Source organism: Leopardus geoffroyi, chromosome C1, assembly GCF_018350155.1.
Source record: "Leopardus geoffroyi isolate Oge1 chromosome C1, O.geoffroyi_Oge1_pat1.0, whole genome shotgun sequence".
Classification (NCBI taxonomy): domain Eukaryota; kingdom Metazoa; phylum Chordata; class Mammalia; order Carnivora; family Felidae; genus Leopardus; species Leopardus geoffroyi.
The window spans coordinates 4,924,183-4,938,957 of NC_059328.1; the positions used below are offsets into that span (position 1 = coordinate 4,924,183).

Sequence of the window (14,775 nt, forward strand, 5' to 3'; positions counted from 1 at the left end):
TGATTCATTAATTATTAGGGGTTGCAAAATGGTGATGTTTTAATTCTCTCACTTCTTCATTTATTGGCGGGAATACTTTTATAGAGAAAGTCCTCTCTTTTGCAATTTGCTAACTCAAAGGAACAGTTTATACAGGAAAGGTAAGATAAATGCCTGATTCTTCCTCCTTATACTTCTTCAGTTTTCAAAATAATGTATTAGGTCAGGAGCCTCCTCCAACAATGATCAATTAGTTTTTTATTTGTGCGCTTTAGGTTCATTATGAACTCATGGATTTAAACATAGTTAATGTTTTTTAACTCAAAGCAGTTGCTATTCTTATTGATGCTTAAATTGGCCCATTTTTGGTCAGTAGGAGCTTCTTCAAGTTGATTCCCAAGTCTTTTTTTTTTTTTTTTTAAGTAGGCTTCACACCTAGTGTGGAGCCCAACAGGGGGCTTGAACTCACAACTGTGAGATCAAGACCTGAGCTGAGATCAAGAGTCCGACACTTAACTGACTGAGCCACCCAGGCCCCCTGCCCCCACCCCCCGTGTCCTTTTTATATGATTTAAAATCTTTGACACAGCTCATATCATACTTCATGGTGAAACTGGTTGTTTTCCTCCTAAGATGAGGAGCAAGACAGGGTTGTTTATTCTCACCATTTCTATTCAACATTGTACTGGAGGTTCTAGCCAGTGCAATAAGGGAAGAAAAAGAAAAGGCATCTAGAATGGAAAGGAGGAAGCAAAACTCTATTCATAGGTGACTTGATTATAAATGTAAAAGATCCTAAATAATCTGCAAAAAAATTTTACTTGAACTAATACGCGAATTTATCAAGGTCACAGAATACAGGATCAGCGTACAAAAATCAACTGTGTATCTATATGTAAGTGGAAATGTGTAAATGAGCAATCTAAAAATGAAATTTAAAGTAAACAATTCCAGTGCTCACTTTGGCAGCACATATACTAAAATTGGAATGATACAGAGAAGATCAGCATGGCCCCTATATGCAAGGATGACACACAAATTCGTGAAGCGTTCCATATTTAAACAAACAAAAACATTAAACAGTTCCATTTACAGTAGCATCAAAAAGGATAAAGGACTTAGATAATTTAATTTATAAAGTGTGAAACCTGTACTATGAAGTCTTACTGAGAGAAATTAAAGATTTATATAAACGGAGAAGCACTCCATGTTCTGTGATTGGAAGTGATTAGAAGACTTGATATTGTTAAGATGGCAGTTCTTTCCAAATATATTTTTAGACTCACTGCAACCTCTATCAAAATCCCAGCAGGCATTTTTATTGTTGTTCTTGTTGTTGGTATTGCAGAAATTGTCAAACTTACCTTAGAAGTTTTTATAGGAATACAAAGGACCTTGAATAGCCAAGACAGTTTTGGAAAATAAGGGCAAGGTTGGAAGACATATAGTTCCTGACTTCAGAATTTACTACAGAGCTGTAGCAATCAAGACAGTATAGTATTGGCATAAAGACAGAAAACAGAGAAAAATATGAAGTCCAGAAATAAAGTCTTATGTTTATGGTCAATTTATTTTAATCAAACATGCAAGCATACTTCAATGGGGAAAAGGATAGCCTTTTTTTAAAGCAACAACAAAAACAAACAAGCAAACAAACAAACAAAAATAGTGCTGGGACAATTGGATATCCATGTGCCAAAAATCAATTTAGGCCCTTACCTCACACCATACACAAAAGCTAACTTAAAATGCACCGTAGAGGGGCGCCTGGGTGGCTCAGTCGGTTAAGCGTCCGACTTCGGCTCAGGTCATGATCTCACGGTCCATGAGTTCGAGCCCTGCGTCGGGCTCTGTGCTGACCGCTCGGAGCCTGGAGCCTGTTTCGGATTCTGTGTCTCCCTCTCTCTCTCTGACCTTCCCCCATTCATGCTCTGTCTCTCTCTGTCTAAAAAATAAATAAATGTTAAAAAAAATGCACTGTAGACTTAAATGTGAAAGCTAAGACTGTGAAGCTCAGAAGAAAACAGAAGAAAAGATTTCTGTGACCTCAGGTTAGGTGAAAAATAATCCTAGATATGATACTGGAAGCATGATTCATAAAAGAAAAAAATTGATAAATTGGGACTTTACCAAAATTAAAACCTTTTGCTCTTTAAAAGAAACCCATAAAGAAAAGGAAAGCCATGGGCCAAGAGAAAACATTTGCAAATCCATTATCTGATAAAAGACTTCTATCCAGATTTTATCGAAATAGCTCTTACAACTCAAAAAGAAGAACACAACTCAATTAAAAATGGGCAAAAGATTCAAATAGACATTTCACCAAAGAACTTATATGAATGGCTAATGAGGACATGAAAAGATGCTCAATATCATTAATCATTAGGGAGATGCAAATTAAAACGCTGCCACACACCCAGTAGGATGGCCATAATCCAAGAGATGAGACAATGCCAAATGCTGGAAAGGATGTGATGTTGGAACTCTCGTTCATTTCTAGTCAGAAAGCAAAATGGTGCTGCCACGTTGGAGAACATGCTGCCAGTTTTATGTTTATGTTCTCTGTTGTACCTGTCTTTCACCTGTTGTTGCTGCGTTTTTAATCATGCTTAGGAAGTTTTCTCCACCTTCAGGTTATAGAGAAATTCACCTATGTTTTCTCCTATAGTAGTGTGTGATTTTATTTACAACATTTAAATCTCAGGTCCATTTGGAATTCATTCTGCTCTACAGTGTGGGGAATAGATCCAATTTTATCTTTTTCCATATGCCAGTATCACTTATTAAAAAGTCAGTCCCCTTCCTCCACTGATTTGTGATGTCTCCTTTAGAGCATATTAATTCGCGGGGTGCCTTGGTGGCTCAGTTGGTTAAGTGTCCGACTTCGACTCAGGTCATGATCTCGCGGTTTTGTGTTCGAGCCCCACGTTGGGCTCTGTGCTGACAGCTTGGAGCCTGGAGCCTGCTTTGGATTCTGTGTCTCCCTCTCTCTCTGCCCCTCCCCTGCTCATGCTCTGTGTCTCTCTGTCTCTCAATAATAAATAAACATTAAAAAAATTATAAAGTATATTAATTTGCATGTGGAAGTGGGAATATTTCTGGATTTTCTCTTCTGTTCCCTTGGTCTTTCTATGTATTCACATGTCAATTCCATACTTCTTTAAATATAGAGGTTTTATAGAATGTGTTAATAACCTATAGGGCTAGCCTCTACACTTTGGTTCTCTTTATTAAAGTTTTTCTGGCTATCACTGGTGTTTTTTCCTTCCTCATAAATTTTGTAATAAGATTCTCTAGATCCAGAAAAAAAAACCCTAATGGGATTCTTGTTGTCATTACATTTTGTTTATAGATTAATTTTTGGAAGACTGACATTTTTATGATTTTTGCTTTTCCTAATCAAGAACATGTTATGTTTTTGCATTTACTGAAACCTATTTTGTCCTTTAGATTTTTATAGTTTTTCTCCTTGTGTTCTGGGAATGTCTTATTAAATTTATGCCTAAGTGTTTAGTTTTCTTTTTTCTTGATAGCATTTACTGTATGATGTAAGACATACAGTATATATATATGAAGAAGTCACCCATCATTCCTTCTGTCTCATTTGTGTGTGTGTGTGCAGTGTGTGAGTGTGAGTATATCACACACACTCACGCACTGCACACACACACACAAACTATTGATTATGTATCTTAACTTTATACCTGCTGGTTTACTTTTATAATTTTCAGTAGCTCTTCCATTGATCCCATGATCTTTTCACCATATTGCATGAGCGTTACTGGTTTTGCCAGCCATTCGTGTCTCAGATAAAAAGGTTATTTGGCTAGAAGCCTCCCTCTAGAAGCATCCCTAATGCTCACGGTTTTTTCTTGATATTTCTCTGGCTGCTGCCTTGGAGGTCTCGGATTGTTTCCCTGAGGATCTCTTAGATGGTCAGCTTCAGTCGGGTTCCCCCAGGGGACCCTGAGATAGACTCCGGTACAGCTTATTTGAGAGACAGTCCTGGGAAGCGCCAGTAGGGGGCATGAAGGTGAGAGAGGAAGGGGAGGAATACAAATAAAGGGCTCATGGGTGTGTCTGGGTGGCTCAGTTGGTTAAGCTTCAGACTCTTGGTTTCAGATCAGGTCAGTATCTCACTGTTCATGAGTTCGAGCCCCACATCAGGCTGTATGCTGACAGCATGAGCCTGCTTGGGATTCTCTCTGCCCCCTCTCTGCCCCTCTCCTGCTTGGTCACTCTCTCTCTCAAAATAAATAAATACATTTTTTAAAAATTAAAAAAATCCCACAACAAATAGAGGGCTCTTGTCCAGCAGGTCTCCATCTGGGCAACTGGCACTTAGGCTCTAGAAGATCATATAGAACACCCAGAGTCATCCTGAGTGCGGGGTAAGGAGGCCTGGGATTGCCTCAGAGATATCCCAGTTGTGGAGTGAGGGGGCCAGGACTTCACCCACCAAATCCCCACCCCCTGGGTGAGGCGTGCTTTCAGGGTGTTAAATCACCCAGTCAGGGGAGCAAACCAGGACTGGCCCCACCCACAATCTATGCTAAACCAGTAGACTTGGGGGAGATACTGGAGTCGCCCTGAGTCCGAGTGAATCCTGCTCAGACACTCTGTGGCTACAAGGGGCTTGGTTTTCTCATCTGTTGGGAGTGATGATCTTACCTCATCATGTTGTGGTGAGAATGCAAACAGCCTGGATAAAGGCACAGATACAGGTGTAGCTACGGATGTCGACGTAGGTGCCGATGTCAACATCGATACACACATGTGGTTGCAGATGTAGATAGAGATGCAGACAGACATAGACGCAGGTACGGGTGTAGACCTACAGACAGAGACACAGGTGTAGACACAGGTGCAGACACGCACGTGGCCTGCTCCTCCCACACCAGACACTGACTGGGACTTGGTGGGATCGTTAAGTGGGAGGACTTCCGTCCCTCTTACCTGACTCTCTGTTGCCACTGCCGTCTGTCCTCAGCTCCATTTCCATTTCCCTGCTCTTCTCAGGGGGGTGCTGCCTTTATGCTGCCGTGAGATGTAGTAAAGCCCTCCCCCAGCTGGACCCCTCTTGTGGGGCCTAGTCCACCCATCCCTCCTTCCCTGGACCCCTTCCCACCAGCTCCGACTTGTTCTTGATTATATTCTGGGTTGGCAGCTCAGCCTCATTTTCTTCACGTTGTGGGGCCCCCCTGCAGTCTGTTTTTCTCTTTGCCATTCTTAGGACCCGAGAACTATGGAGGGAGGGACCTACCCCCATGACACAGAGCAGAAGCAAGTTCTAATACAATCAGAGTGCTGGATTAAACACCATTAGGTTGCTCATTATTGCAAGTTAAAATGACAACCCGATTTATTAAGGCCATTTAAGTTGGCCACTTGGGCTCCCTGCGGGATTATGTCCAGCTCAAAGTGTCGGATGACAGGGCCATTCTCACATTCTCAGAATGCAAAGGGCAGGTCACCAGGGGAAGATGGGTTTCCTAAGGTGGGAACAGTTGTGGTTCTGACTGTGGACATGACAGTAGTCTGGGAAGTTCACTCTCTTTGGGTCGTACCAGTCACGATCTGAGGACAGTTGGCCTGAACGCTCTGCTGAGGTTTGCCGATCATGTCTAGAAAGAGTGGGGCTGTGGAGCAGCTCTGCGTGTAGCTGTCTTGGCTCACGAGAAGCTGGACTGGATTAATGTTGTGTCTTCCTCAGCAGATGGGGTTCCTTGCACGCTCCCATGGATGTCTTCATTCCTGCGTGGAGGGGGCGGGACAAATGCAGAACCGTCTATTTGATCAGATGTGTTCCTTCGCTTATTCCCGAGGCACTGGCCCTGAGCATAGTAGTTGGACTTTGGGGCCCTCCCAATGGTTTGGGTACCATGAGCAGGGCTGGAGTGGAGAGAGGCAGGCCCAGGTGGCCCCATATTCCAGCCTCCCTGCTATCTAGAAATGGATGAATACTGTAAGGTTTTCAGTGCAGACTCGTAAGTGCGAGACAAACGGTCAGGTGACAGCATTGTGACAAGCCTGTGAAGCTATTTCCCAATTGTTTTAGTCGGCCACATTCAGGGAGGAAACCAGCACTGACATAAACCAATTGCACCATGATCGGCAAACAATGAAGTGTTGGGAGTCGCTGTTGAAAGTCTATAATTTCCAATGGAATTGCTGTTCAGTCAGCTCGCTGCTGAATGACACAGCCCGTCTGGGTGGGAACTACAGTTAGCCTCTGTCACCCTGGCGTGACTCCCACCCCCTGCCCCAGACAATGTAGTAAGACGTCACTAGCCAGTGTTCTGTGCCTGACTGTGAAATGGCTCCTTGTTGGGGGAGGAGGAAGGAAAGACTGGGATACAGGCTCCTGCCCCAGGCCACGAGGAACCACTGTTGCAAAGACACAGACGCCCCCTTGCATTGGAAGAAACCACCTCCTTTGCCTTGTATGTGTAAGGAGCTCTCACACCAAGGCTAGGAGTGAGATGTGCCTGTGCTGGTCTGCCGGACACATAGACTCATTTGTGACCTTCCTGTGCTGAGGTCTCAGCCGGGGGTAGCATGGCCATGGGGAGCGAGTGACGTACTCTTTGCTTTCGGGGGGAGCCTCAGTCTTCCTTGAAGGTTGAATCTGCCCACACCTGCTGCTGGTTCACTCTGGAAGCGGCTTGCCACAGCACATGCTGCCAGAGGAATTTAGTTGTTTCTCTCCTTGGCGTTTCCAAACCAAGTGTGTGCCCTCTGTAGCCGCGGAGGTGCGCGTGAACATCCTCTGCTCTCTTCGGTTGGTGCGTGACTTCTTTTAGGACAATTCACGCTTCTTTTCTGTTTGTTCTTTTGGAATGGCACAAGAGTGGCCATCCCCTCTCAGCGTTTAGCGAGCGGGAAGCCAACGATTTTCCTAAGGTACGGTGGTCGTGGACCAAATAGACAAACTTACCTGATAGGGCTGAGCCTTCTGACAGCCGAAGCCCAAATGTGAAAGAATCAGGTACTTAGCTGGCTTGAGAAGAAGCACTATAGATGTTCCTCTGAATCTTGCAGTGATCTAAACGCGCGCAATGAATCAAGAACGTTTGGCCTGGGCGACTAGTTCTTCCATTGGTCTGTTCTTAACATAGTCATCTAGCGTCTGCGTTAAACTTATTTATTTCCTAATGCTGGGTGATGGATTAAAAGATGTGTAGAAAATCTTTCTACAAGAGATAAGATATTGCAGTCTGCCACGACACCCCCGGCTCTTTTTGCTTTCTCTTGCTGTTTTTCTACTTTTCAGCACGGAGCTCAGGCCCCCACGTCGTATATCTTGATTAGATGGTGGATATTACTAAGGGGATGTTTTTTAAGCCTATCATTGACACATTTAATTCATTAGGTACCAAATCCACAAGCAAATTTTGGCTGGCCATAAAACATGGTTAATCCAGGGAGCTGCAATAAAAGGTGAAAAATTATGTTCCGGCAAATGTGGAATATTGCTTTTCTGTAGAGACTTTTCCTGGTCCACGATATCTTTCTTCATAAATTTTTCCTCTGCTTGGTTCTCTTGGTAACTTAACCATTTGTTGTTTCCAGACCACAGAATGGCTCAATGATCCTCTACAACAGGAAGAAGGTGAAATACAGGAAGGATGGGTATTGCTGGAAAAAGAGGAAAGACGGGAAAACGACCAGAGAGGACCACATGAAACTCAAGGTCCAGGGAGTGGAGGTAAAGGGCAGAAAGGCTCTCTTGTTCCACAAATGTTGTTTCTGGGCTGCAATGACACGGGATCGCTTTGGAGTAATTTGCTGCCAGTCACCTCTGTCAAAAGCATTTCTGTTTGCCAAGCCCCCGTTTGCTGTTTTGTTTTGGTTTTTTTTTTCTTCCTTCTTACCCAACAGCCTCCGTTCAAGTTTTCCGTAAAGCCAGATTTAACTAAAGCAGTCCTGTTTCTTGGGAGTCCTTGGTGCATAGACTGGGATTTGCAAGGTTCCTGCAGAACCCTGTGTTGTATCTATCACGGAGAAGGCTGCAGGTGCATTGAGAGTGTGCAGGTGTGAGGGAAGAAGGAGCCTGGTGAAGTGTCTCCCCATCCAGGTGGCCTGGACCTGCCTTTGCTGAGTGGGTCCCTTGGGATCTGGTGATCTCCAACCAGAGCCTGGCTTTACGCCCTCTGCTGGCAGCCTCTTCCATTTCCTTCTGGGCATTTCAACCTCAGAGAGCTCAGAGGTGTTAAAGATGAACAGCTGGGGTTCTTGTGGCTGGGGTGGAGGTGGGCGCTGCAGGGCACATCTTGGGATCTGTGCACACTTCAGTTTGGATCCTGGGGGAAGGCAAGGTGCAGCGTGGTGGTTTTGCTATTGTTCTGAGACCACAGGCTCCGACTCTCGGGTGGCCATGGAGACTTTCTCCTGGGGTCCTTTCATTGTTGGAAGGCCTAAGCCGTGTGTCACAGCGGTAGAGGGAGAGGGTATGAATCGTGGTACATTCGTGGCTGCTAGTTAGCGAGCACACACTTCGTTGCATTGCTTGATCCTTGTAAAAGATCTTCCCCGCGAGGATGGTGCTGTCTTGGGTCAGGAGCCGAGAAGGTGGCTTGTGATCCACCTGGCAATTCGCGCGGGTCAAAGAGAGAGATCCTGGAGTCCGCTGGTGTGTTGGGTCCCCTAGCATGCCAGGATTGATCACCTGGACGATAAGCCCTCTTGAGTTCAACGGCTCACACTCCAGGCCGACATTCTCCGTGACACACTTTATCATTATGACTTTTTCTGTATTAATCATGTGCTTTTATGGCTGTTAAAAATAGCATCCAGTGGCTTTTATTATATTACCCCACAGAGAGAGATAACTTCTGTTTTATGTTTTTGTGGTTGTTTTTTTTAAACACCCAATAACAATGTTTTATGATGATGAGCAAAGAAAAGCCCCAATATGAGAAATCCCACTTTTCCTATGTTCTCCTGTGTTCAGTGTTTGCACAGTGTGGCTTAATCAACTCACAAGACATTAAAATGCGGATCGCCCTGAATGCACTCCTATGGACCCCGGTCTAGGACCGATTGGTGATGGGGCCAGCAGATCAGCCCTCGAGGGGCCCGAGGGCACGGGGGCTGGGCCGGGTGGGCAGAAAGCGAGAAGCGTGGTTGCGACCCGCACAGGACTCTTTCCAGGACTACCAGGGTCTGTGGGAACTCACACCAGAGCTGCAGCAGACGGCCCCTGGGCCTGCAGCTCTCTGGCACAGTTCGTCTTCAGGAACGTAAATCAGGAACTTTGGGTTGTAAGTAGCAGTGGGGTGGAATTCTTCCTCAGCAGCAGCTCAAAAGCCTGGGGCAAAACAAAACAAAACAAAACAAAAATCCACAGTGCTCATTTTCTTCCCATGTTATAAATTAGAATTGTCGCTGGATGGAATCAGAATGATTGGTGGTTATTTGTAGACCATATTTGTGTTTGGAGTTCTTTGTGGCTCACGCTTGCAGTCTCGGGTGCAGACACCTGTATGGGGGAGATCGGGACCCTCGGAACGCAAGGGCAGGGAACGGGCCAGACAGCGAGGGGTCTCCGAAACTTGCCGAGCATCAGTGGCGGTGGGGAGTGGGGGTGGGAGACGGGCTTAGAGACCCCTGGTCAGCAACATGAGCTGTGTGCTCTCCGGCTCTTGGAGAGTGAAGCCACTCCAGGCAGGCACGTGGTGTGGTGGCCTCTTCCACTCAGCTCACAGAGTTGTCCCATCGAGTCAGTCACTGAGCACTGACTGCGGCCCTACTCTGTACAGGGCCCTGTAGTGTCCACAGGGAAAACAGAAGCCATGTTTTCTGCCTCAGAGTCTCATGGTCAAATTAAAGAGGCGGACAAACCTGAAAGTCACTGGCGGCTGAGAAGAACAGAAGCCTGAGCCTTTAGGACAAGTGTCCAGAGGATCCCAAATGGACTGGGACGACCAGAGAGGCTTCCTAGTGAGGTGGGCGATCAGCCAAGCTCTTGAAGTTGGGTAGGACTGTGTGCGTTACTTACATAGTCTATCTGGACTCCCCCTTTTCACTTAGCGTGGTGGTCTGAGCTCTGTCTCTGCTGACACTGACCCCTCATCCCTTTTAACTGCTCTATAGTTTTCCACTGCAGGAGCATTCGAGCCACGCCCTAGTCAGTGCCTTTTTAGACTCTGTCCAGCTTTTCAGCATCACAGTGCTTTCAGGAGACATGTTCACACAGGTCTGCTTGTACACGTGTGCAGCCCAGGCCTGCCGGAATTGGTGGGTGTGAGGCCTTAGTGTCTTTCATTTTACTGGACACTGTGAAATTGCTCCTAAGTGGCTGTGCCAATTACATGCCCAGCAGCACTGAGAATTCCCATCTCTTCTGTGCCCCCCTGTACACGGATGGATGAAAGACGGTGCCCTGTTCAGTCTGAACGGAGTCTGTCTTGTTTGTGGGGATGAGCACATTCTCATGCGAGCAGGTGTCCTTCGTGATGGATTGTCTACCACAGGGCATGGTTTTCAAACAGCCCCAGAGAAAGACCTCTTTGGCAAGGGCTGCCCTCACCTCACTGCACATTTCCTGCATTTGCCCTGGTCTGGACCAATGGCCAGGAAGCCCAGAGGTCATGCGGGGACAGTGGGCAGGTGGTCCTTTCCAGCCAGGGAATTGCCATGCGGACACACATCAAGCTTTGCATCTCACGGATCTTGGAGCTGTGATTTTCTACCACCTCAGCTGGTTTCCTCAGTTCAAGGGCATGATAAAGATATTTGGATCTACCGTTTAACATATCACTTGCTATAAGCCTTCCCTCAGGCCAGGAAAACTGCCAGCCCTGTCCACGAACCGCTCAGCAGTCCGGCTTCTTTTGTTCTCGGAGGCTGGGGCCCTAGGAACACACGGCAACTCAAAAGCACATTGATTTTCTCAGCCAGGCACAGGATGGGGGCAGCCGCTTTTGAAGCTGATGAGCTGTTAAGTCCACGATTAGTTGTCTTGTCTGTAAGCCACGGAGAAGCCAGCTCGATAAGGTTTCCAGGGACGACAAAGGTTGGCAGGGAGGAAAAAGAAGGTGGTTGTGATGTGATGTCAGCGTTTCAGGAGATGAAATCTTAGCAGGCCTGAAGTTGGCTCTGCACCCCAGGGACATTCGTGCCTGCTTATCTGGAGCCTTGATGAGGGTGGGAGCTGTGGGGGTAGGAGACTCCCTGAGAGCAGAGGGGGAGATCTGACCTGTCCCCTGCCTCCAGTATTGCCACACCCCGGGTTAGGTGAGGTGGGTGGAGTCTTTGGGCCAAGCTGGAAGAGTACACCTACTTTTCAAGATCCCAGAGCTGTCCTCTGGTCCCAGAAACTTATGGTGCTGTCTTCTGCCTGGTGTTCACACCTCTCTCCTGAGAGTGCCGGGTACAGAACCCAGGCCAGCCCTTGGCTGTCTACCCCCCGACTCCTTAGCTGCTAGGGTTCCACAACAGACAGGAGCCACACACACTTAGTATAGCAATGGCCGCTGGCTTATGAATCTCCTCCATACACACCAGCTACACTATCCCATTCAACCCCCATCGAAACATCTGTCTAAAGTACGTATTACTGGGGCGCCTGGGTGGCGCAGTCGGTTAAGCGTCCGACTTCGGCCAGGTCACGATCTCGCGGTCCGTGAGTTCGAGCCCCGCGTCGGGCTCTGGGCTGATGGCTCAGAGCCTGGAGCCTGTTTCTGATTCTGTGTCTCCCTCTCTCTCTGCCCCTCCCCCGTTCATGCTCTGTCTCTCTCTGTCCCAAAAATAAAAAAAAAAAAAAAAAAAAAAAAAAACGTTAAAGTACGTATTACTATCCGCATATCATAGATGAAAAAATTGAGCCTCAGACAGCGTTGCTCCCTCCTCGTATCCTGCCACAAATCAGTGTGGAGGTGGGACTTGAGCCAAGGTTCCCCTGGTTCTGTGGCAAAAGTGCTTGCCCGGACATCAGTTGCTCCTGGGCATTCCTGGGGGGATGTGTGTTTTTTTCAGATCAAGTCAGCACAGACCGTCCATCTGTCAGCCAGCTGTCCGGTGCTTTCTCCCCCATTGTGACAGGTACTGAAGACGCAGTGACGTGAACATGAACATTCCCTATCTCACGGCAGGACACAAAATCAAGTGTGCTACTCTAACACCAGGTCACCAGGAGTGTGCTGGGGGTCCTTGCGTGGAACCTACGGGAAGGGCACCTGAGGCAGACTTGGTCGTAAAGAGGAGACATAAACATGGGGCACGAGGCACTGGTGGGAGCTAGATAGTAACAGGTTGGGGTGGGACATAGCAAGGGGCAGTGACAGGGTCTGTTGAAAAATAGCTAATGTGATTTAAAGCAACAGGTGGCCAAAATTGCGACATGTCAGAATCTCTCCCAGCCCTGTGCAGACCAGATGTTCGCCTCCCGGAGACCAGGCCTTCTCTGCTCTGATCACGAGGCACGCCTCGCCACAGACGTCCTGCCTTTGGAACCAGTGGGTGGCACTGCACAGAGGCCATTGGCTCAACTGTGGGTAGCATGGACAAAGGCATCCTTCCCCACTGAGCCGGTGCTGTGGTGGACAGGAACCCCCGGCCTGGACCATCTGCCTGGCAGAAATGTCAGTCATCCCCTCTGAATGGAATTTTCGGCAGCGAACAGAAAGTTTAGTTTTGCTGACACGTTTGTACCGTGTCCAAGAAGGAAGAGTTGCTTTGACTTCCCGACGAGCTGCCTGGAAGCCGGAAGCCTGTTGTGAGCACAGCAGAGGCGGTAACAAGGTTATGTTTTTGGACTCAGCCTCATTAGAAGTGATGTTCTTTATTTGGACACTTAGGCCACATATTAAAAAGAAAAAAAAAAAAAGCACCTCTTTCAGAAGTAGGAATGATATTGTAGTTACCGCATTAGGAATTAACAGGGCATGAGATAACGGGCTGCCTCATGGCGATGCCAGATCGTTCCAGCCCTGCTGGCAGCCTTAAGATAAATAGATATCTCGCTTGCAGCCGATGGAGTATATTTAAAATAGCCAGCCGCAAACATGTATGGAGCCCAGATCAAGTTTGGAAAGCAGCAGCGCAGAGACAAGGAGGAGGTCAGCTGGCTCATGAAACGGCCGAGCAGCTGAAGCTCTCAGAGGGCCAGGCGAGTCGGTGTGTTGCCGCCTTGTGTTTTTGAATAGAATCAATGCTTCTTGCTTTTCGTGGATGATCGTGTGGCTCTGGTGCGTGGACATGCTGCCTCACTCCGCTCCCCCCCAGACTCGCCACGCGCCCGCCAGTCTGTACGGTGCGGCGTTCCTGGCTCAGAACCCACGTTCTCCCACGTCGACGTTGAGGTCGTGGTAGCCTTGTAACTTCGGAAACTTCCAGGAGCGTCTTCCCTGGCCTCCCCCAGTCGGCAGTAGTCATTCCCTCCGTTTAATTTCTGTACCTTCCTTCAGGAAGCGTTCTCTCTGACTTTCCACTAGCCCCGTCCGGTTCGATAAACACGTATTAAGTATCCAGTATCTTCTAGATGCGAGAAGGTCTGTATCTGGTATCCAGGCACTCGATGGCCTATTAAGGGCCCAATAGGGAGAGGCAGGTAGGACGCAGCATCGTACTTGAGAAACTTCCAGAAACACGTATCAGGTCATTTTAGTGAGGTGTGGTAACTGGTAACCACAGAGGCTTTGGAGGGTTGGAATGGGCTTGTTTCCCCTCCGAGGACAGGGTCTGCACTGGCCACGCAGAGGCTCATGCCATGAGTGGTGGATATGCTACACGAGCAGCTCCTTTCATGGGTGTCCCCTCATCTGAGCCCCACCCAACCCTGTGGTTCAGTTGTGTGAGTCGGGTGTGTTTATCCCCACCGGGACTCGCCCTTGGCTCTTCGATTTCCAAACCCGCCACCCCCTCTCTTGTGTCCGGCACTGGTGGTTGAGGTGTCCTGGTCTCATGATGCCTCCAGTGGAGCGAGCCAGCCTGTCCAGTGGCACCTTGGAGGATCTCCCCGAGCTCTCTTCTGACTTTTAATCATCTGAGTTTTTGTGCAGTGTTCTGCTGGCATGCTTGCACGTTAAAACTCAATTTCCTGTTACCTGGATGTGTTTTGGTAGAATCAATTCAGGAACTCAAATCCATAGTCTTTCTTTAATTTCTAATTACTTAGCATCCCTGGTGACATGTCCCTACCCAACTCGTATAATTAAATTTTAACTAATAAATAACATTAAACTAGCTACGCTTTGAAATGGCAATAGCCTCTGTTCACCTTCTGCTGAGCTCATGGAGGCCTGGCCACGGTGGCGGTTTTGCTTCTTTCTCTTAAGGCTCTGCCTTCCCTGACCAAAGGCAGTTAACAACAGCAATGACAACTATGGCATCATTCATCGAACACCTACTGAATACCTGTTCCTGTCCCCATCGCTTTATGGGTGCCATCTTGTCCAATGACTTGGCAACATTCCCATTTAGCAGGCCATGCCATTTTCCTCATTCTTGCAGAAGATGTACTTAATTTTTAGAAGATTAAGAAATATATCTAAGGATGCCCAGCTGGTCTGTAACAGAGTCAACACACTACCCCGGGTCTGTCTGATTGCAAATCCCCAGTTTCCTCATCGCCATACCACATCGGCTTTCAGAACACCCCATACTCCGGAGATGTGTGCTTAGACCAGGGAGGTCTAGGAGCACGGGCTTCAAGATGCAGCACGGGGCACCCACGCACGAGTCTCAAGTGAGATGGGGGGATGAGGAAGGTCTTTCGGTACAAGTGGTGGTCCCCTTCCAATCACTGGGCCTCCCTTCTTTGTAACCCCAGAGAGTCAAAAGAGCAAGAGCCCC

General features: G+C 47.5%; 1 protein-coding gene and 1 non-coding gene across 9 annotated transcripts in view; both read left to right on the forward strand.

Moving 5' to 3' along the window:
- Positions 1-14,775, forward strand: part of CAMTA1 (calmodulin binding transcription activator 1) — an 855,981-nt gene that overhangs the window by 416,777 nt on the left and 424,429 nt on the right. For all 8 annotated transcript variants that reach the window (XM_045475517.1, XM_045475515.1, XM_045475516.1 and 5 more), the window contains exon 6: positions 7,552-7,687. In XM_045475517.1, coding sequence (XP_045331473.1) covers positions 7,552-7,687 — 136 coding nt within the window. The remainder of the gene's footprint in view (positions 1-7,551; positions 7,688-14,775) is intronic.
- On the forward strand, positions 933-1,041 carry LOC123600125. The gene has a single exon (XR_006713504.1). It is a non-coding gene; the product is annotated as a U6 spliceosomal RNA (small nuclear RNA).